Source organism: Dama dama, chromosome 17, assembly GCF_033118175.1.
Source record: "Dama dama isolate Ldn47 chromosome 17, ASM3311817v1, whole genome shotgun sequence".
In the NCBI taxonomy this organism is placed as follows: Eukaryota; Metazoa; Chordata; class Mammalia; order Artiodactyla; family Cervidae; genus Dama; species Dama dama.
In genome coordinates, this window is record NC_083697.1 from 68,375,637 (window position 1) to 68,399,222 (window position 23,586).

The window sequence follows — 23,586 nt, forward strand, 5'->3', positions numbered from 1 at the left end:
ATCCAAGCAGCAGCGATGGTACCCTCATCTCTGAAGAGCACTCAGCCCACTGATGGGGCCTGAGAGTCTATAACTGGTAAAAATTAATGCCCACTTTTCTTTTCCAAATCTTTTTACTGAAAAGTGGTGTGGTTAAAGGCATGAACTTAAGGGTCAAGCAGATCTGGGTTTAAGTAAACATTAACTTGTGTGAACCTGGGCAAGTAAATAACTTCACTAAGCTATACCTTCTTCATAAAAAAAAAAAGAGAGAGAGAGAGAGAATTAAAAAGAGATCCTAGTGATAAAGTTGTAGAGATTATATGAGAGGCCATATGTAGAAAACTTAGCAAGTACTGGACACTGTCAGAGCTCAACTGATGCTGGGAAGTGGTTTTAACAGAAGTAATGATACCAGAGCTCCTAAAGGATTTCAGGCAAGAGCATACTTTAAAAGAAAGCTTTATGTTTGAATGTTCTTAATGTCAAATTTGAGGAACAGTATCTGTTACAAGCTAAGTGGGTTGAGGGATTCACTTAATCACAGTTAGAAAGAAGTTCTCACTTACCTTGTCATTGACCACACTCTTTCCATCCCAAGCCCATCCTCTTTTGGTGAAGTAATTAACAGTTGCAAATTCAATGAGGGCAGAGAACACAAATGCGTAGCAAACAGCAATGAACCAGTCCATGGCAGTTGCGTAAGCCACTTTGGGGAGAGAATTCCGAGCACTGATGCTTAGAGTTGTCATGGTTAGAACAGTTGTTACTCCTGCAAAACGACAGGAAGCAAAATCATCAACAAATACCAGCAGGACAGCACTGGAAATATTGTTTTTCAAAAGGTACTTTCACTGCCACCTTTAGCCACTAGAAAAGCAACAAACAAAAATCTTCTGAAAGAAAATAGTGCAGTTAATTATCATAAATGGTTATTATATTTTTTTGAAGTGATGACTCTGAAATGCTTTGCTTTTTCATTTTTGCTTGTATGAATCTCCTTTTCCTCTTAAGTACCATTGAGGTTAGAAAGACTGGTGAAACTGAAGTAGAATGTCCGATGAGGAAAGCAGGTACTTGAAATTGACCCATTTTCCATTAACATTAATTTAAAAAATCCTTCACAAAGCTTCACATTAATTTATTCATCATTTATTTGACTCATTCTAAGCAATGGACCAGTCATCCACACTAGTGACCACAACAGAACTACGATTAAGAAGTTCTTCATTCTAAGCATAGCTAGGCTAAGTATGAAATTAATTCTCGACTGGTTAGTATTGTGAAGATAGAATCTCCTTAATAGTGAGGCTTAGAATCTACAGAAAAATAAAACAAGCAACTAAATGCTATACCTTATAAAATATTAATCACTAATTTTAAGGAGTAGTTTATACCTCCATTGGTTTAAAGAATGTCGTTCGGGGAAATCACAATGGTTAAGTAAAAAGAAAGCAATAACTCAGAAGACAGTCACAACATCAGCAATCAAAATGTCTACAGTTACCTGCTTTATCAGAGATTCAAGAGGATTAATTATGTGCAAGCATGCAAGCATGATAAGTCTCTTCATTCGTGTCTGACTCCCTGTGACCTCATGGACTGTAGCCTGCAAGGCTCCTCTGTCCACGGGATTGTCCAGGCAAGAATACTGGAGTGGGTTGCCATGCCCTCCTCCAGGGCATCTTTCCAACTCAGAGATCAACCCCATGTGTCTCAGGTCTCCTGCACCGACAGGAGGGTTCTTGACCACTAGTGCCACCTGGGAAGCCCAATTATGTACACACAGGACATATTAACTTAAAAGAATCAAAAGGCTGGAGAAATGTTCATTCATATAATGAAATTCTTTTATATTTTATTTTTTACTTTCCCTTAGGATAAATAAAGCAGCTTTTTGTCTCACTTACCATAGAGTTAGCAATTCAAAATAGCAGTAATTCTATTTAATTATGAATGAATGAATCTGGGAATAAGATGGTAGTAGTAGGAATGAAAGGTAGAAAGATAAATTTAGCTAAAAATAATTTTAGCTCACTTGCTGCTGAGTCAATACTATAAAACACATTTAAGAAATATATGGTGTTAACATGTATCAAACTGTGAAAGATTTTAGATGGTGTTTCCTTTTGAGAATTTGGTACAGTACAATAATTAAATAGAATACAAGACAGTATGGACCCACACATACAAACAACAACCTATCCCCCCATGCACACACACATACATAAATGCAATTGACATGAAGATAAATTTAACTTCATCAGCAGTCAAGGAAAAAAAGCAATAATGAGATGCTTTTAAAAACAATATTGTCAGCAAAATGTTAGGAAAACTTTGAAAGACTGATATTATCCTGGCATTGAAGATGATATAGATCAATGAAATTCTCTTTAGGGATTACAAACTGGTGTACTACACCTAAGAAATTGTTGCCTAATCTGAGGTCATAAAGATTTAAGCCTATATTTTCTTGTGATTTTATAGTTTTAGATCTTACATTTAGGTCTTTGGTCCTTTTTGTGGTGATTTTTGTATATGGTAGATGTCCAGATCTATTCTTCTGCATATGGATAGTCAGTGGTCCCAACACCATTTGTTGAAAAGACTTTTCTTTCCCCATTAAATGATCTTACCACTGTTGATGAAATCAACTGATCAAAGATGGGTTTACTTTCAGACTTTCAATTCTTCTTTTTTTCAAACTTGAAACATTTTATTTTATACTGGGGTATATCCAGCCAGTCTATTCTAAAGGAAATCAGTCCTCAATATTCACTGGAAGGACTGATGCTAAAGCTGAAACTCCAATACTTTGGCCACCTGATGCGAAGAACTGACTCATTTGAAAAGATCCTGATGCTAGGAAAGATTGAAGGCGGGAGGAGAAGGGAACGATAGAGGATGAGATGGTTGGATGGCATTACCAACTCAACGGACATAAGTTTGGTACGTTCCGGGAGTTGGTGATGGACAGGGAAGCCTGGCGTGCTGCAGTCCATGGGGTCACAAAGAGTCAGACACGACTGAGCGACTGAACTGAACTGAACTGACAGCCGATTTACAGTGTTGTGGTAGTCTCTGGTGAACACTGAAGGGATTCAGCCATATATATACTGGACTTTCAATTCTATTCCATTCATCTACATGTCTCTCCTTATACAAAATTCATAATTTTGGTAACATAGCTTTAGGGTAAGTGTTGAAATTGGGAAGCATGGGTCCTCCAAATTTCTTCTTCCTTTTCAAGATCATTTTAGCTATTCAGGGTCCCTTATACTTCCCTATGATTTTATGGCCAGTTTGCTCATTTTTTCAAAAAATATCCTTGGAGTTTTGGTAGATATTGCATTAAATTCCTTGTTTGGGGAAATATTGCCATATTAACTATAATAAACCTTCCAATCCCCAAATGTGATATATCTATCCATTTTAATTGGACATACATGTCATCTTCACTTATTTAGAACTTCAGTTCCTTTCAGCAACATTTTGTCATTTTCAATTTATAAGTTTTTCCCCTTTAAACTTAAATTTATTTATAGGCATTTTATTCTTTGGGCTGTTATGTAAATAGAAATACATTTGTTTTCATTTTAGATTATTCATTGCTAGTGTATAGAAACAAAGCTGATTTTTTTGTGTATTGATCTTCTACCTGACATTTTCCTGACTATATTATCTCTAATAGCTTTCATGTGGTTTATTAAAAGTTTTCTATATATAAGAATAGTGACTGCATATAGAGCTTTATTTCTTCCTTTCTAAATTGGATGCCTTTTATTTGTTTTTCTTGCCTAATTTCCCTGGCCTATGCCTGTAGTATGATGTTGAATAGAACTGATGAATGCAGACATCCTTATCTTGTTCCTGATGTTAGAACTAAAGTTTTAATCTTTCACCTCTAAATATCCTCTTTATTGGGTTAAAGAGGTCCTTTTCAAGGGCTAGTTCACTGACTTTTTTTTATCATGAAAGGATGTTTTATGTTTTTCAGAGTCTGTTGAGAGGATGGTGTGTTTTCTTTTTTTCCATATTCCATAAATCTATTTGGGATTATTACATTGATTGATTTTTGTATGTTTAACCAACCTTACTTTCCTGTGGTAAATTACACTTGGGTCACAAGTGTGCAATCCTTTTTATATGTGGCCAGTTTCAGTTTGTTAGTTTCCTGTTGAGAACATTTGTATCTATATTCATAAGAGAGATTGATCTCCAGGGAATCTTTTCCTCTTGTGATTTGTCTGGATTATAGAGCTTCTTGAATGAGTTGATCTGTGTTTTTCATTAAAGCTGAAAAATTCTGACCACTATTTCACAAATATTTTAATTCCTTTATCCCTCTCCTCTCCTTCCATGACTACCACTGTCCATATATTGACATGCTTGATAATATGCCACACGTGTCTTAGGCACTGATTACTTTTCCTCATTTTTTTTTAACTCCTTGTTTCCCATACTTAAGAATCTTAACTGACTTCTCTCTGAGTTCACTGATTCTTTCTTCTGATTGTATAAATCCACTATTAAGATCCTCTAGTAATTTTTTCTTTTCAGTTACGTACTTTTGAATTGCTGGATTTCTACCTGTTTACTTTTTATAATTTCTATTGATTTGATATTCTATGTTTGATAAGGCATCATTATTACACTTTCATTCTTTAGACATGGTTTCTTTTAGCTGTTCTAGTTTATCTAATGTAGCTTATTTAAGGTTTTTATTTATTGCAACACTTGGGCTTCCTTAGGTACAGTTTCTAATGAATCCTTTTGTTTTTGTAAATGGTATATACTTTTTAAATTTGCAGACCTTATATTTTTGCTGTAAACTGGACATTTTGAATACTATAATGTGGCAATTCTGGAAATTATATTCTTGCCCTTTCCAGGGTCTTTTTCAATTGTAACTTGTTGTATTCATGGACTCTGCTTGTATAGTGACTTATCTCAACTAATTCTGTAAATTCTGTATTCTCTTCATTTGGGACCACTGAAGTCTCTGTTTTCTTAGCCTAATGGCTATCTAATGATTGGACAGACTTTCTGAAACCCTGGAAAGCATAAATTTCTCTGTCTTTGCCAGGTGATTCTGTATGCAGGTTGGGGTATGTCTTCAACATTCAGCCACGCAGTTGCCAACTCTGCCTTAGCATCCACTTTCTGCTTGTATAGAGGCTCAAGGTCAATGAGAGGGGAGTGCTGTGGGCTTTCTCAGTCATTTTTGGGTATTCACATAACTGCGTATCCATGTGGCCTTCTAGATTCTAAGAAATACATTGGTGTTTTTCAAATCACTTATGTGCAATTGATTCCCCAGCTTTTCCTCTTAAATCTTTTTGGTTAACCCATTGTTTGATCCAAAAGTTATCCATTGCCTCTGGCAGAGGCAGCTAAAATATTTGTCTGTAAATGCTTTCAGTGTGGATATGAGACTAGGGTATAAGTTTCAGTACCACAAAGATTACTATTCTTACCAAGATTCTACAATTTTTCTCAAATAAGTGTACTCAGGGTTGCAAACTGTTGGCTGATTTCTAAAGTTCTGAAAAAGTTGATTTTCAACAGTTTTACCAGTTTCTCATTGCTTTTATGAAGATGTGGGATTTTAGTATTTCTTACTCCACCATTTTTGTTGATATCACTTCAAATAACTTGAATGGGTCTCCCCTGAGACCTAGGAATTATTTTCCTAGATGAGCCAGGGCAGGATGGATACCTCTGTAGTTCTGTCCTCAGAAGGCTTTACAGTCAGATTGCTGGGTTTGAATTCTGGCTCCACTAGTTGCTGTCTGTGTGATCTTGAGTAAGTTTCTCAACTATTCTCCTCATGTTCCATATCTTCAAAACAGATCTCTAGACTATATCTACTTCAGAAGAATGTTGTGAAAGTTAAGTATGTATTTACCACAAAATTTGGGACATTGTGGGAATTTACTAAATGTTATTTATTTTAATTCTCTTTTTGTTGCTATTAATACTATCAGAAACCTACCTTACCATAGTGATAGCAGGAAAATATTTAAAGATAAATGATACACAAGGCTCCTTATTATGAACGCTGCTTGTAAAAGTAAAAAGGTAGTAATCAGTGATTGGGAAATAGTTTAATAAATTTTTTAATACCTACTTTAGTGATACCACAACAATAAAGTTGGGATAATATTGACTGTAAAAAATCTACATTTTTTTCTTGAAAAGTTTCATGATCCAGTTTTCATGAAAGTTTATGCATAGGAATTTGTGTGTCAATATAGATATACTGTATGAACTTAGTAAATAAAAAAAATCAAAACGGGCATTCATCTTAAATTACCACTTTCAGGAATAAGATAGCATGTGGTTTGGAATGATGAACTAGAAACTTTGTTTCTACTTCAAGTTCAGTTGAAATAGAAAAAAAAAATCAGATTTTTTCTATTATTTTTTAAATTATTTTAATTGTTTAATTATTTTAATGTACAATTCATTTCCAGGTTTTCCTCTTAAATCTTTTTGGTTAGCCCATTGTTTGACCCAAAAGTTATCCATTGCCTCTGGCAGAGGCTGCTAAAATATTTGTCTGTAAATGCTTCCAGTGATCTTTCTATTATTTAATTTCTTTGGTATTTTATCAGATAAACATGAAAGGACAAAATCTCTAAGGGTATTATCTAAGATAATCATACTGATATTAGTTACTCTGGGGAATTAACATTGAGGGAAATTCACTTTTTTCCTGAAGTGACCCTTCTTTGCTTCTGTGATAAGACAAAATGCAAAATTTTTAATTTAAACAAGAGATAATGACTTTTAATCATTTCTAATTCAACTGTGAATTTTGGGGAATGACAGATACATTAATGTGGACTAACAAAGAAAAATCTACAAAAAAATGCATATTCAAATTATGGCAGACCATAAATTTAATTATGATTCTGAGTCCATACCATTAGCTTGAAATTAGATTTGAGTCTAGTCACTCAAGCCAATAAAATGTTACAGCAATTTCAATATAAATCTTTTTCACCATACTTAAATTGCCCCTGTATCTAAATTTTATTTTCTTTCATCTGACTGTGGAAACTTGACATGGAAATTGTTAACACTGATTATAAGCTCTTCCTCCTTCCCTCCCTCCCTTCTCTTTTTTCTTTGTACTGCAGGGATAAGATTCTCATAAGCCAGCTTTTCTCTCTGTTAGTTCAGCCTAGTCTGTCCCATCACACTGTAGATAGAAAAGCTAGGCATTCAAAAGGTGCACTTCCCTAAAAAGTTCACACACCTCCCACGTGCCCATCTCCCAGCAGTGGGCATTTTCCTGTTCCTCATAAGGCCTCCATAAATGAATGTTTCCACAACACTACTTCAGCAGACTGTGCCTTCCCTTATCACCTCCAAAGGACCGCTGAAACTCAATGCTTCTTTGGAAAGCCTAATTTTCTTTTACGGTAAAATAGCAGGCAAGTAGTTCATAAAGCACTTTCAGCACTAAAGTTTTATGCATACATGTGAAAAATATGTGACTATTCCTCAGACAATATCTAACACATAGGTATTTTACATTCTGATTTTATTCTGCATAGTATTTCTTATTCCAACTTGTAGGTGCCGAAAACCTCAGTTCATAGTAGCTGAGTAAATGGTATCAAAGAAAAGAAATGCTATGTTTTGACTGAAAATAGACACTAAAAGGAGAAAATCAAATTGGGGAAACAATTTCACACAGAGAATGAGACTGTGGGCTCCGTGGCCAGGTGCCTGAATTCTAATTCTGTGACCTTAAGGAAGTTCCCTAGCATCTTTGTTCCACAAATTTCCTCATTTGTAAAGCGGGGATTAGGAGTAGTGTTTTCCCACTGTGGGTTCGATCCCTGGGTGGGGAAGATCCCCTGGAGAAGGAAATGGCAACCCACTCCAGTATTCTTGCCTGGAGAATCCCACGGACGCGGGAGCCTGGGGGGCTACAGTCCGTGGGGTCACAAGTGACTGAGAAAGCAGGCATCCCGTTGTTAGAGCAACCAAAAGAGTTACCGCAGGTAAAACGATGCCTCTGATTACAGCAAGATACCTAGTGTAATGTCACTCTGAAAGGAAAGTGGGGGCATATTTAAATCAGAAAAATAAAATCCTCAAATTGTAAAGAATTTTCAGCCAATTAAAAAATAAATAAACTATTTTTTAAAATCCTCGAGACCTTTATACCCATCAAATGCTTGAAAGTGAGTATTTGTGGTTAGGGTGTGGGGCGCAAGTTAGGAAGGAGATATCTCAGAAACCAAATAGGCACAAAAACTGCAATAGAAGAGAAACTTAAAACTGTTTGATACCACCTGCTGGTTGCTGGTAGAAACGGCAGAAACTACGGACTTCTGGCAACAAAATGTTGACTTCCCCACTCCACCCCACCTTCCCCTTGAGCCCAATGGACAAATCAATAATCACTCCTTCCCCCCAAAATGGTAATAATAATATTAACAAATACAGTAGAAGCACACTATGAAATTTGTTGTTGTGTTATTGCTAAGTTGTGTCTGACTCTTTTGCAACCCCATGGACTGTAGCCCACCAGGGTCCTCTGTCCATGGGATTTCCCAGGCAAGAATACTGGAAACGGTTGCCATTTCCTTCCCCAGGGGATCTTCCTGACCCAGGGATCGAACCTGTGTCTCCTACCTTGGCAGGCAGATTCTTTACCAATGAGCCACCTGGGAACCCCCACACTATGAAAGATTGCAATTTTATTTTTAAGGTTGAAATTTTAATGCATAACTGTACTACTACATCTGATGGGCTTCTCAGGTGGTGCTAGTGGTAAAAGTCCCACCTGCCAATGCAGGAGACTAAGAGACATGGGTTCGATCCCTGCATCAGGAAGATACCTTGGATGAGGGCATGGCAACCCACTCTAGTATTCTTGCCTGGAGAGTCCCATGGAAAGAGAAGCCTGATGGTCTATAGCCCACAGGGTTACAAAGAGTCAGACATGACTGAAGTGAATAAGCACCCACACACGCTATATCTGAATAATAAAAAAGTTGAAACTTCTATACATTAGAGGCAGACATTGTACTCGGATAACATATTGTCATAACATCTAATTATCTCAAACTCTATTAATTTAAAATTTTTGAACTTAGAAACTACTGATTATGATCTAGAACATGTTTGAAAGGTTAATTATAGTGTACATAATATTGTGAGGGATTTACAATTTTTTTTATGCTTATGTGAATACATCATGGATTTAATAAATCCAAAACTCATATCCCTTTCCCCAAACCCTTTTCATCTTTATGTCCCTTTCTTAGTGAAAGGCTATTGCAATCTGAATGAAGCCATTTTCATATTCCAGGTTGAAATGGCAGAGACATGGATAGTTTGTCAGTCTGGGCAACACACAGTTTCCTTTACCTAGAATTTTTTTTCCCTTTCACACATCCCTCTTTTTTATTACCAAAATCCTACTCAGTTCAGTTCAGTTCAGTCGCTCAGTCATGTCCGACTCTTTGCGACCCCATGAACTGCAGCACACCAGGCCTCTCTGTCCATCACCAACCCCCAGAGTTTACTCAAACTCATGCCCATTGAGACAGTGATGCCATCCAACCATCTCATCCTCTGTCGTCCCCTTCTCCTCCTGCCCCCAATCCCTCCCTGCATCAGGGTCTTTTCAAATGAGTCAACTCTTTGCATCAGGTGGCCAAAGTACTGGAGTTTCAGCTTCAGCATCAGCCCTTCCAGTGAACACCCAGGACTGATCTCCTTTAGGATGGACTGGCTGGATCTCCTTGCAGTCCAAGGCACTCTCAAGAGTCTTCTCCAACACCACAGTTCAAAAACATCAATTCTTCGGGGCTCAGCTTTCTTTATGGTCCAGCTCTCACATCCATACATGACCACTGGAAAAACCATAGCCTTGACTAGACGGACCTTTGTTGGTAAAGCAAGCAGGCATTGAGTTCCCATTCTGTGCTGGGCACTATGGAGCTGTGCGTGGAATGCAAGCCAAACCCAATCAGTTGTGTATGAGATTTTTGTTTTTCCCAAAACAACACAAAATAATATAACATCACAGCTGGGTCTATGATGAACTGTAACTGGGTGATCTACCTAGACTGGGAAGTTGGGTTAGGCTTCCCCAAAGAAACATGGGGATAAGTTAGCAAGGTCACCAGGCAAGGCTGAGGAGAGAATATGCACAGGAGGCCAGCCCGGAGACACGAGGAAACACGGCCTTGTGAGGAACGGAGAGAATCCGGCAAGGTGGGAAGACAGGGAGGAGGGTTTCCTGAAGAGCAGGTCAGGGGAAAGCAAAGGCCAGAACATCCAAGGCCGGCTTGATGCTGCTAAGATAAAAATGACTTCCACGAGCACTGCCAAAGCTTTACAGAGTTCATGCTAAACTGGCTAGTGACATGATCAGCATTTCTTGTTTAAAAGATTTCTCTGGCTATTAATCTTCCATAGTTAACTAGGCTCCCCTGTTCATGGGATTCTCCAGGCACGAATACTGGAATGGGTTGTCCTGACCTCCTCCAGGGTATCTTGCCGACCCAGGGATCGAACCTGCGTTTTTGTTAGCTCTGCATTGGCAGGCAGATTCTTTACCACTGCACCACCTGAGAAGCTTTCAATAGTTAAGGTGATTGCTTTTATCTGCTCTGGCTTTTTTTTCAAACATTTTCTCTTTGCCTTTAGTTTACTGCTGTTTGAATATGATATGACTGTGTCTTTCCTTGTTTTTCTTTGTAGATAATTATCTTTTGTGGTGTCCTCTGAGCTTTCTGGACCTATGGTTTAGTCATTAATATTTGCTAAGTTTCAGCCACGATTATGTCAAGTATTCCTTCTGTTCTCGCTTTATTCTTCTCATGTTACAATTACGGCTCTGTTACACCGATCGAGATGGCGGCACAGATCCTGAATGCTTTGTTCTGCTTTTGTTGTTATTTATTCAATTGAGGTTTTTTTTTGCTTGAATTTCAGCTTGAAAGTTGAAATACTAGCTAATCATACTAGCTAATCCCTAGTGGTTCAGAGAGTAAAGCATCTGCCTGCAATGCGGGAGACCTGGGTTCGATCCCTGGGTCAGGAAGATCCCCTGGAGAAGGAAATGGCAACCCACTCCAGTATTCTTGCCTGGAGAATCCCATGGACGGAGGAGCCTGGTGGGCTACAGTCCATGGGGTCGCAAAGCGTCGGACACGACTGAGTGACTTTGCTTTGCTTTAATCAATCATTCATTCTTCAGCCTCAGAGTTGGTTGATGAGTCTGCTAAAGTCATTCTTCATTTCTGTTACTGTCTTCTTTATTCCTATTATTGTTTTTGATGTGTAGAGTTTCCATTTCTCTGCTTTTATAAACAACCTCTTCTTGCAGGCTGTTCACTTCTTCCACTAGAGGTACTAACATATGAGTCGTTGTTACTTTAAATTCCTTAGTTTATAATTCCAGTGTCCCTGTCATGCCTGAGTCTCTGTTGCATTTTCTCTTCCAACTGTGTTTTTTTAATGTTTCCCTTTGGCATGCCTTCTAATTTTTACCCCAAGTATTAGTACAGTGTAATTGACATACATCACTGATAATTTTTTGCTAAAAGCTGACCATGTTAATTTGGGGAGTAGGGACTGACATAAATAGACCCTCAGGATAGGATTTGAATTAATCTGGCTAGACAGTTGTGTTTAATGTCTGCTGTCGTTACTGGTGCCACGCGATTCAAGGCTTTTTTGTTTTCTTGTGGCTTCCACTCTTGACCTTGGGCTTTCCTAGCTACTCCCTCTCCCAGGGAGCCGGCGTCTTCAGCTCTTTCTGCTCTAAGCTGCCGCCAGTCTACAGGCATCTCATGGGTGTGGTGGTAAGGTGTACGAAAGGGAGACTGAACTATTAATAAAATCCGATTTGATCTCAGGCTTTTAGGCAGCCTGTGTCTCAGACTGTAACATCACAAGTGTTTCTCTTCTGGTATGGCTTTATTCCCCCTTCTCTTCCTCCCTGCAGTGGCTGTAGCATGCCCAATCTATTTCCGTGATGCTCTGATCTCTGTTGATAGCATTTCATTTTCTCATATCTTCTTAGGTGAGAAAGTAAGACTGGAGCAGCTTGAGTGGGAGGAATAGCCTCTTGTGAGCTGGGCTGAGGCTCCGGCCAAGTGCCTTCCCCTGGACACAGGCTTTGGTTATGGAAAAGGCTCTGGGTACTGTTTCAAAAAGATTCTTCTCCTTACCCCTTCCTCTGCTATTGTGAAGAATGGCTATATCTTAGGTCTGTAGCCTGAGAATCTAGTGGGATTCCAGGAGGTAAAATCCCATGAATATGTGGGGCTCCTTCAAAAGTCGTAGCTTTACTAGTTCCCTACTCTCACATGAGGACATGTTCAGTATCTAACAATTATGAAAATAAGCATTTAAATACCTCTACCAGTGTACGCTGTTTAAGCAGCATCTCCTCCAGGTAAAAGAATCTTAGCTGTGTCTCTCTGGATGTGCCTCAGTTCAGTTCAGTTCAGTTCAGTCGCTCAGTCGTGTCCGACTCTTTGCGACCCCGTGAATCGCAGCACGCCAGGCGTCCCTGTCCATCACCAACCCCCAGAGTTTACTCAAACTCATGCCCATTGAGACAGTGATGCCATCCAACCATCTCATCCTCTGTCGTCCCCTTCTCCTCCTGCCCCCAATTCCTCCCAGCATCAGGGTCTTTTCCAATGAGTCAGCTCTTCGCATTAGGTGGCCAAAGTACTGGAGTTTCAGCTTCAGCATCAGTCCTTCCAATGAACACCCAGGACTGATCTCCTTTAGGACGGACCAGTTCAATCTCCCTGCAGTGCAAGGGACTCTCAAGAGTCTTCTCCAACACCACAGTTCAAAAGCATCACTTCTTTGGTGCTCAGCTTTCTTCAAAATCCAATTCTCACATCCATACATGACTACTGGAAAAACCACAGCCTTGACCAGACGGACCTTTGTTGGCAAAGTAATGTCTCTGCTTTTTAATATGCTATCTAGGTTGGTCATAACTTTGCTTCCAAGGAGTAAGCGTATTTTAATTTCATGGCTGCAGTCACCATCCGCAGTGATTTTGGAGCCCAAAAAAATAAAGTCTGACACTGTTTCCACTCTCTCCCTATCTATTTCCCATGAAGTGACGGGACCAGATGCTATGATCTTAGTTTTCTGAATGTTGAGCTTTAAGCCAACTTTTTCACTCTCCTCTTTCAGTTTCATCAAGAGGCTTTTTAGTTCCTCTTCACTTTCTGCCACAAGGGTGGTGTCATCTGCATATCTAAGGTTATTGATATTTCTCCCAGCAATCTTGATTCCAGCTTGTGCTTCCTCCAGCCCAGGGTTTCTCATGATGTACTCTGCATATAAGTTAAATAAGCAGGGTGACAATATGCAGCCTTGACGTACTCCTTTTCCTGTTCGGAACCAGTCTGTTGTTCCATGCCCAGTTCTAACCGTTGCTTCCTGACCTGTGTAAACATTTCTCAAGAGGCAGGTCAGATGGTCTGGTATTCCCATCTCTTTCAGAATTTTCCTCAGTTTATTGTGATCCACACATGGATGTGCCTGCCTCTCCCCAAGTTGGGATGGCAGTTTGCCTGTCACCTCAATTCTCCTATGAATGCAATAGAAGTCCTCAATTTTCATTTGTTCAGCTTTCTCTAATTGCAAAGATGGAAGTGACAACTTGCAAGCTCTTCACATGCCAGTGATGAAGCCTGAAGCTCAGGGCCTTGATTTGAACACATGATTTTTTACAATTTCCCATTTTATTAGTTATATGTCTGCGTTTTGTTTTTCTTGTGGGTTTCTGGTTGTGTTATGGGTAGTTGAGTTTGACAGTTAATCAGAAGAGCTTGGTAATGTTTAGCAAAGTAGTGAATCAACATAATACAATCTTATGGAAGTAAATAATGAACTAATATCAGCAGATGAGTGATAGTCAACAAGGTGAATTCATAAATCTCTGCATTTGGCCAGCACCATTCAAGGTGAGACAGATGCTCTAACAGTTCATTGTGTTCCTGCTAACTGAATCTTGAAAGGGGAGCTTTGAAAACATATGGAAATGAGTTATAATAAAATGACAGAGTATTGTTATATCACTGAATCTACTTCATTTAAAAATAACTTGTTAAAAATAGGACAATTCAAGAAATAAACCAAGTTTTTAATTATATGTACCTGATGTATTCAGTTAGGTTGCCTAATATTTGGTCCTCTACTAACTAGTTTGATCATATTTTTGGCAAAAATATTACTTGTAAAATCTGGCCAAATTATTTAATGCTTTTACTATAAGCATAAACAAAATCATACTGAAGTTTGAAAGTAAGAAGAATATTCATACAGTAATGTTATTGACCCTAATTTAACATTTGTGAAACATATTAAATTAATAAGATATTAAAACTTTCATGATACAGATGGAAATGTATTTGCAATCAATGTTAATGTGTAAGTACACATACAAATATGGATATGAATATTCAAGAACTCTGGGGAATCAGTGGTGGAACCTCAAGCTATGGGGATCAGTGAATATTCCCAGTCTGTGTTCAATGCCCCTTCTAGGTTATCAGAGAGCACCCTGAATATTCCTAGACCATAATATATATATATATATATATATATATATTTATATATATTTGTTTGCTTTCCTTTCTCTTCAAACAGACTGTGAGTGTAGGAATCACATCTCTTTTGCTTACTTTATGCCTCTAAGGGCTTCCCTGGCACCTCAGCTGGTAAAGAATCTGTCTGCAATGCAGGAGACCCCGGTTTGATTCCTGGGTCAGGAAGATCCACTGGAGAAGGGATAAGTTACCCACTTCAGTATTCTGGCCTGTTAAATTTCACGGACAGAGGAGCCTGGCAGGCTTCAGTCCGTGGTGTCTCAAAGAGTCGGACATGACTGAACAACGTTCACTGTGTCTCTAAGGTCTAGAATAGCGTCTGGCACATGTTTTCTCATTGAATGAGTTAATACAGTTTTGAAGCAAATACACCTATTTGTGTGGATACACACATATAAGTGAGTGGGTATGTTTGTGTATGTTTTGGGTTAAATACATAAACACACAAAAATATTCTGATACTAGCTGTTTTCTCCCCAGAATTCAATGATTAGGGAATTGGGATTAAGAGATGTATGATCATTGAAACAGTTTTAAATAAATATTTTATGTGCTCCAGAAATCTAATTAAAATACTATAGATATAACATTTTACATATATATATATATATATATATAAAGTAGTACGTACATAGTATATGGTGAATATGTTACAGCTATATGTAATATATAGTTACAGATATAATATATACATATATAAAATTATGTATATAAGATAAGGTTAGAGTTAATTCTTAGAAAAGATATTAAGGTAAACACCAACTAAAGACTATTCTCCAGAGTGAGCAGGTAGGAAACCAGATAAGATAAAATGAAAATACCCCTCCATCCTCTCTCTCATTTAACAATTTTGGTGTAAGATATCTAAGGTTAATAAGACGACTGTGGTATCAGAGACCCAGGCTTCCTCTCTCTTGTTTCTCTGTCATTTTTATGGCAGCATCCATGTCCCTGAGGTTGAAGGGGGCTCGCCAGCACTCGGCCTGAATTCCAGCAAAAGAGAGGGGAGGATGAAGAGGGGTCCATACATTTACCTTAAGAGCACAAACTCAAAATTCAACACCTAACTTTTACTCGTGTGTCTGTGACAATTTAGTCATGTGGCCACACCAGCAGTAAGGAAGGCTGGAAATGAGTGGTAATGCACGTCAAATCAGTGTAGTCTCGACCCGATGTACACAACTAGAATCAAGACTTGCAGTGTTCTGTAAGTTATTAGGAAATAACTAGTCATCTCTGACAGATGAGGCCCGTGATAGTTCAGGCACAGACTACATAAATTGTCTGAAAAACTGGGATAAGAAGAAAGGGGTGTTTTATATTAACCCTCTAAGATATCAAACTATCTGCTAAAACAAAACTTTACATTATGTACATACATTGGCCCCCTGGAAATCATTCTACTGTGTTTGCTATGCAAATACAGCTTTGAGACAGTTCCAAAGCTCACTTCCCAATAGTTCGGTCCTGTCTAAGTAGGATTGGAGAGCTACTGCTCCCACCCATGTTCTGTCTTTGGCCCACTCTTCTCTAGTGTTCTTAGGAGGCTGCCCTTTACCACTTGTCACTCAATTGCTCAGATTCCACAAGGCAACATAACTGTTCTTCCACTCCTCTTACTTTACTGTGCTTCTAGGCAATATAATTTACTCTGATTTCCTAATCTGTGCTCATATGACAAATATCTTTAAAGATGTATTTTATGAACTCCAGTGACCATCTTCCTGATATTTCTAATAAGCTCAATACCAGTTTATTAAGTCTCCTACATGACATTAATTTTTAATTAAAAATCTATCCAGTCTATCACATGCCTGCCACTGTGTTAGATAAGTGTACACAAAAAAACATGAATTATATGTTCATGGAGAATATCATCTACTGGAAGACAGATAATTAACAGGCAAATTGCACAGATGGTGTAGTAAGTGATAGAGAAAGTATGGCTGCTCTGAGACTACCTAAAAAGTACCTATCCAAGATTTTGGGGTCAGAGAAGGCTTCCTACAGGAAGTGATATAGCAAAGGAAATTTGAATAATCTGAGGAATAGGTTCAATGAAGAAAAAACATGTTCCTGGGTCTGATGTAGGTCAGTGGATAAAAAGGTACACTCACAACAGGTTAGGCTGTGGAGGCCCCTAGAGGCCAAATAATCATGGTAAGGGCTTCAGTCAATGACTATAACGTACCGTCATAGAGAAGTTTCATGCAGGAGAGGGTTATATGAGTAGAATTGAGTTTTAGAAAGATTACTTTTGCCACACTGTGTAGAAAGGAATAAAGAACAGTAAGACTAAGGTCAGAGAGGCCAGAGAAATCTTATACAGAGAAATCTTATATAGTGACCCCATACTGAGAAGTTCCATAGAAATCTCAAATTTTAGCCTTCACAACTACATCTATAATCTAAACCAAAACTTACCACATCTCCCATAATTCTTTATCATAAAAATGATGTCACATTTATCTAGGCACTCAATAAGAAATCCAGGAGTATTCTGCAATGTTTATATTTATCTCCCCTTCAGATTCACTATGTCCTACATATTCTCCCTCCCTAGCTTCTCCCAAATCTATGACTCCTTCTCCGTCAATGTTCATTCAGGCTTTCATTATTTCTCACTTGGATTATATCAATTGTCTCTTAAATAGTCATCCTCTATCACTCATACCATTTCAATCTATTTACACAGTATTTCTCATAATTGTCTTGCCTAAACTCAAAGGCATCCATTTTACTCTCTCATTAAAATACATTTCAAGCAGTTTCCCTGGCTTTTGTTGTGCTGTTCAGTCGCTAAATCGTGTCTGACTCTATGCGATCTCATGGGCTGCAGCACACCAGGCTTCCCTGTCCCTCACTGTCTCCCGGAGTTTGCTCAAATCCATGTCCGTTGAGTCAGTGACGCCTCCAACCGTCTCATCCTCTGTCACCCCCATCTCCTCTTGCCCTCAATCTTTCCCACCAGCAGGGTCTTTTCCAATGACTCAGCTCTTTGCATCAGGTGGCCAAAATATTGAAACTTCAGCTTAAGTCCTTCCAAAGAATATTCAAGGTTGATTTCTTTTAGAAATATAAGCTGTACATAAACTGGGCTCTGACTATTCTTACAAACAAAAGAATTTCATGCCTGAGATACACTGAGCAATAATCTGTTTTTCTTGATATGTTCTGTGTTGCTTTTGATAATCATGTACCCTCTGCTTGGAATATTGCCTTTTCCATGATACTACTTTCTAAGCTTGACTTGACTTCTTCCCTGGGGGCCTCTCTGATTTTCTCCATTTTTACTGCTTCCTTCTTTTGCTCTCACCTGATTTGGAACACTTCCTCTCTTCACATTTATTTATATGTCTCTCCAACTCCGCCATACTCTGAGCAGTTTGTAGGCATCTGGAAATGATACCACCTGACTCAGATTCTGATAAAAGTAAATACTTATATGCCATTGTTTCATCGAGTGAAATAATTAAAAATCTATGAACAGTAACATTAGGGGACCATATTTACAAATTCTCGAAGAAGGAACAAACAGGTTAAGAAGCTAATAAGCTTTAGAATGAAACAGAGGTTTCATCATTATATTGTATCCATGAATCGAATATAAAAATGGTATAAATTGATGCATAAATCATGTATTCTTACATTAGTTCAGATAGGATTAAAAAGTATCACTTTGGAACAACTACTATGTGCCAAACATTATTAAAAGAACTTTTTATGTATTAATTTGTTCAACTCTTATAACAGCCCTGTGAGTTTGATATCATTATCATTCTCATTTACAGTTGAGGAAACTGAGGCTAGTAAGGCTGATATCTTACTGAGGGTCACACTGTTAACAAGTGGCTGAAGCAGGATACAAACCCAGGCAGACTGCCTCGAAAGCCCACACTCCACTAAACTGTACTGCCTAATCCATAAATGGTCTCCTCTTTCAAAGCCAACTGTCATGTCCATATTACGCAATTTTCAATGTAACGAATCTAACCTTTGTGTTTTAGTACTTCAGCCCCTAACAGCGCCACCCTTTTTAGAGCTAGATCATGCATCAGCGTGTTTCTGCTGCTCAAGAAGTGACCATGCTATGTGTGCACAGAGGCAGTGTGGGCTAGAGTCAGGCGCAGATTTGGATTTTGCTTCTGCCACAGCAGCTCTGTGAACTGGCTAAGATTCAGCAACTTCTCCATCCGTAAAATGAAAATGTTATTTTTTAGGACGGGGGGATCATTGAGAGGATAAAGTACACTGTAAATGCCTAGTATATAAAATCATCCATCAAATGTTAAATTATCCTCCCTTCTTTCTCCCTTTCCCTACCACTTTCTCTCTCTCAGCCTCAGTGGCCTTATCTCTGAAATGGGAACTAAGACATAATTTGAACATTAAACGATACATGCAAATGTCCCAGCTGGAACCCGTCGAGCAAAGAGCCTTACGGCTCCTGTTGGTTCTGAGTTCTCTAGGTCCCCAAGTCTAGGTAGAGCAGCTAAGAATGCAGACCAAGGAGGCAAGAGTCCCATCTAGTGGTGGTTTAAGAAAAAAATCAAAAGACACGCAGGGATTATAACTGCTTAAATCATGGCTTAGAAATCCTTGGGCTAGTTTATTTTAGTTATTCATTTCCTACTTTGAGAAATAATTTAATGTGGCTCACAGGAAAAGAGAAAGGAAAGCCTTGAACTGGATTCTTCTCTCTTCCTCCAATGTCCACAGTCTCTTCAGAATGGATGTCTGGGCTTGTTAAACTCTTTATCTATCTGGCTGAACTACTGTGTTCCTAGATTTCTTAAAGGATGTGATTCGATTCTTCATTTAGGCATGATTTGTTAGCCTAATGCTATCAGATGAATTTAGTAGTGTCATTATGTCTATAGGGTCGCACAGAGTCAGACACGACTGAAGTGACTTAGCATATGACTTTAAGACCGATCTTTTGCAAGAAACATCCATCAATCAAAATCTATTATATTTGAGAGATGACTTCCAAGAAATCTTGCATGGCTTATATCTAATCTCAAATGTTATCAGAAATGAATTGGAAGTTCTGGTTAAGGAAAGGCTAGATTGAACAATGGTTGAATACAGCCTTTCTGGGGATCTCCATATCTCTGTTCCATTACCGAGGAAAATTCAGTCCAGTATAACTACTACACACCACAGGAATTGTTATGAACTGCAAGTCTGTGTTCCCCCCCAAATTCACATGCTGAAATCGAATCCCTGGCGTGATGGAGGTGGGACTCTGGAGAGGTAATGTGGTCATGAAGTTCGGGTCCTCATTAATGAGATTAGTGCCCTGATAAGAAGAGGTCAGAGAGTTAGCTCACTCTTTCTGCCATGTGAGGATACAAAGACCCCACCATCAGGTATCCTGATACACAACTTTCAGCGTCCAAAGCTGCAAGAAAGAAATCTCTGTTGCCTCTTAACCACAATCTATGGTACTGTGAGCAAGAGTCCAGCCTAAAATAGTAGTACTCTGGTTTCATAAGTTTAAAAGAAATTAATATATCCAGTATGATGACAACAAAGCAATGAAAGAACAGACCACGGAAAACACTCAGTATGAACTCCCCACTGTTATCAAATCTTTTTACTATTTCAATCTTATAATTGTACTGTCATAAAATGCATTGTGCCTGTTCAAATTTTAACAGTTTTGGTGATTTCTTATAGCTCCCTGAGGTGATTTAACTAGGGAGATGTGATGCTATTTGTGATAAATAATGCATCATTAAATAATTTTTATCAAAAAAGTCACCCAAGTAGAAATCATTTCCTTGAAAGACTAGGAGATATGTGAAAAAAAATAATAGTTTTTATTTTTTGAGTGTTTAAAAACTGAGAATAAATATGCACAATCTTGCTATAGTGAAACTAAATATTTAATAACCTAAACCTGTTTAAATAGTAAAATAATCATAGTAAAAAAAATCTATTATTTTCCATTTTGTTATTTCAACGCTCAAGTGAAGGAAAAAAAACTAAACACAAAAACTAAAAAACAAAACAATAACAGTAACAAGCCCTCTTGAAACACCTGATATCTCCCTTATATATTCTATAAGGTTATCAAGCTTTCACAGATGAAATCCAAGGCAAAGTATAAGAATACTGTCAAAAGCAGCAATCATATTCTCCACCTCAAATTAAAATTAAATGGGAGTTTCCAATGACTGAGGTTTATAATATAAGTAGCAGTGGCCCAGATGGTAAAGCGTCTGCCAACAATGCGGGAGACCCAGGTTTGATCCCTGGGTCAGGAAGATCCCCTGGAGAAGGAAATGGCAACCCACTCCAGTACTCTTGCCTGGAGAATTCCATGGATGGAGGAGCCTGGTGGGCTACAGTCCATGGGGTCGCAAAGAGTCGGACACGACTTTACTTTCACGTTTAATGGGGCTTCTAAGGTGGCTTAGCGGCAAAGAATCTGCCTGCCAAGCAGGAAACATAGGTTTGATCCCTGGGTCAGGAAGATCCCCTTGAGAAAGAAATGGCAATCCACTTTCGTATTCTTGCCTCAGAAATCCGTGGACAGAGGAGCCTGGCGGGAAGGGTCGAACATGATTTAGCAACGAAACAAAATAAGCAACATACTTTTAAAGACCTGGATTAACTACATTAATTTTGCTTAAAAATGCACCATTATGAAACTAGGACAGGAATGAATTTTGAAAGGTCACTTAATGTATTAGTTACTATACCATAGTTTGATAGTATCAACTTCTGGGCAGGAAATAGATCAAAGGATCTGAAAAACTTCAATAAACAGCTGCTAATACCAATAGTTAAAAAGAAAGAAAGTGAAGTCGCTCAGTGGTTTCTGACTCTTTGTGACCCCCCATGGACTACTGGCCTACCAGGCTCCTGCATCCATGGGATTTTCCAGGCAAGAGTACTGGAGTGGGCTGCCATTTCCTTCTCCAGGGGATCTTCTCGACCCAGGGATTGAACCTGGTTCTCCAGCATTGTAGGCAGACGCTTTACCGTCTAAGCCAGCAGGGAAGATTATCAATAGTTAACTATTTTGCAAATCTGAATATTCACCTCAAGTTCTGATCTATGTTTATTAAGCCTGATTCTCAAACAGAAATTACCCATGTTTGAAACAATTACCCAGGAGATTTCTGATTTCAAACTCTGAAAGCAAAAATAAAAAATTTGATGGAAGAGATCAAACCAGTCAGTCTTGCGGGAAGTCAACCCTGAATACTCTTTGGAAGGACGGATGCTGAAGCTGAAGCTCCAATACTTTGGCCATCTGATTCGAACAGCTGACTCATTGGGAAAGACCTTGATGCTGGGAAAGATTGAAGGCAGAAGGAGAAGTGGACCACAGAGGATGAGATGGTTGGATGGCATCACCGACTCAATGGACATGAACTTGGGCACATTCTAGGAGATAGTCAAAGACAGGGAAACCTAGCATGCTGTAGTCCATCGGGTCTCAAAGAGTCAGAGATGACTTGGCAAATCAACAACAACAAAAGAAAACGTGAGAGCATTTGAGTGAGAGAGCTGTAAGGTCAAATTCTTTCTTTGCTACTGACCTGCTGTCTGATAATGGAGTAATCTAATACTTACAGGTTTCAAAGTTCTTGTCTGAAAAGTGGGGATAATCACTTTCTTAGCTGGGGATACTTTTTTCAGAATTAAATACTGGTTACGTCAAAAGTGTCTAACACAGTATATGACCCATAGAGGTGCCCTAAACACTATTTAATTTTTTTTTTCTCATCACTATGACCACACAGATTTCAGTGTCAGAAATAAGACTGGATAATCTGTCCTTATACCTTGAATGGTCTTAACTGTTTTGAAGTGACAGTTGCATGTCCTGAAAAAAAATCTAAAAAAAAAGTCACTGACAAAATAACAGCATACACTTTTCATTCCCTTCCTATGCACTTAATAATAATTCATTCTCCTCAATTACGCTGAAGCAGGCTACCTATTTTCCTGAAACAACTTCTAAACCTAGCCCGAGTCTAGGACCAGCAAGGCTTTCTAAGTTTCCTTGCCATGGCTTATTAATGCATTTCTCTTTAGTCACTTTCCTAACTGGCAGCGGCCGCCTGGATGACTCTGGCTGTGGGGAGGAAGGTGGCTGGAGGGCTGGTGGCTTGCTGATTAGCACGTGCCGCCTTGTGCCAAAGCCAATCCTAGGACGCCAGGTGTGCAGCCTGTTAGCACTCCACAGCCCGTGCCTCGTGGAAGACAGAGACTTGGAACCGGTTTTGCAGAGGCTGTATTCACCCTGTACAAGCTTTCTGTTTATTGGTTTCATATCCTGCAACCACCCAGGCATTCTGCTCCTGCTGCCACTTGATCCCCGCTTTCCAATTAAAACCATCCACGTCTCCTTCTAAGGCTGCCCTAATTCTTTAGCCTAAATAGGCTGATGCTGTATCCAGATGATTTTCTGATTTTCCTCTCTTTTTAACTTATTTTCAGCTTTATTATGGTGTAGTGGAAAATAAAATTATAATATATTTAAAGTGTACAGTGTGATGAAATGATATACATTATGGGGTTACTTAAACTCATCTCACATATTTACCATTTTTCTTTCTTTTTGATGAAGACAGAGGTTCAATTCTCTTAGCAAATTTCAGTTACGCAACAGTGTTATCAGCTATAGTCATCATGTCATACGTTAGATCCTCAGACCTTATCCATCCTGTAGCTGAAAGTTTGACCCTCCTCTCAGCCTCTCCCTAGGCCCCCACCCCCTGGCAACCACAATTCTGTTCTCTGTTTTCATTAGTTTAACTTTCTCTTTGCTTGGATGTATTGCTCAGGTCTTACGGAATTCTCTTTTCTATTTCTGCATGCCTTGATCCATAGACCACTTGGATTTATACCACATTCTACAGTATCCTTGGTTCTCAGAAAGTACTCAGGCTTGCTATATATAAAACAATAAAAGTATATGTTCACTTTAAGATTAAATAAAATTTGTACACATATTGTTTTAGGG

General features: G+C 38.7%; 1 protein-coding gene across 3 annotated transcripts in view; it reads right to left on the reverse strand.

Annotated features, from left to right (window-relative positions):
- Positions 1–23,586, reverse strand: part of GABRA2 (gamma-aminobutyric acid type A receptor subunit alpha2) — a 140,556-nt gene that overhangs the window by 19,752 nt on the left and 97,218 nt on the right. For all 3 annotated transcript variants that reach the window (XM_061164679.1, XM_061164680.1, XM_061164678.1), the window contains one exon: positions 549–751. In XM_061164679.1, the coding sequence (XP_061020662.1) occupies positions 549–751 (203 nt within the window). The remainder of the gene's footprint in view (positions 1–548; positions 752–23,586) is intronic.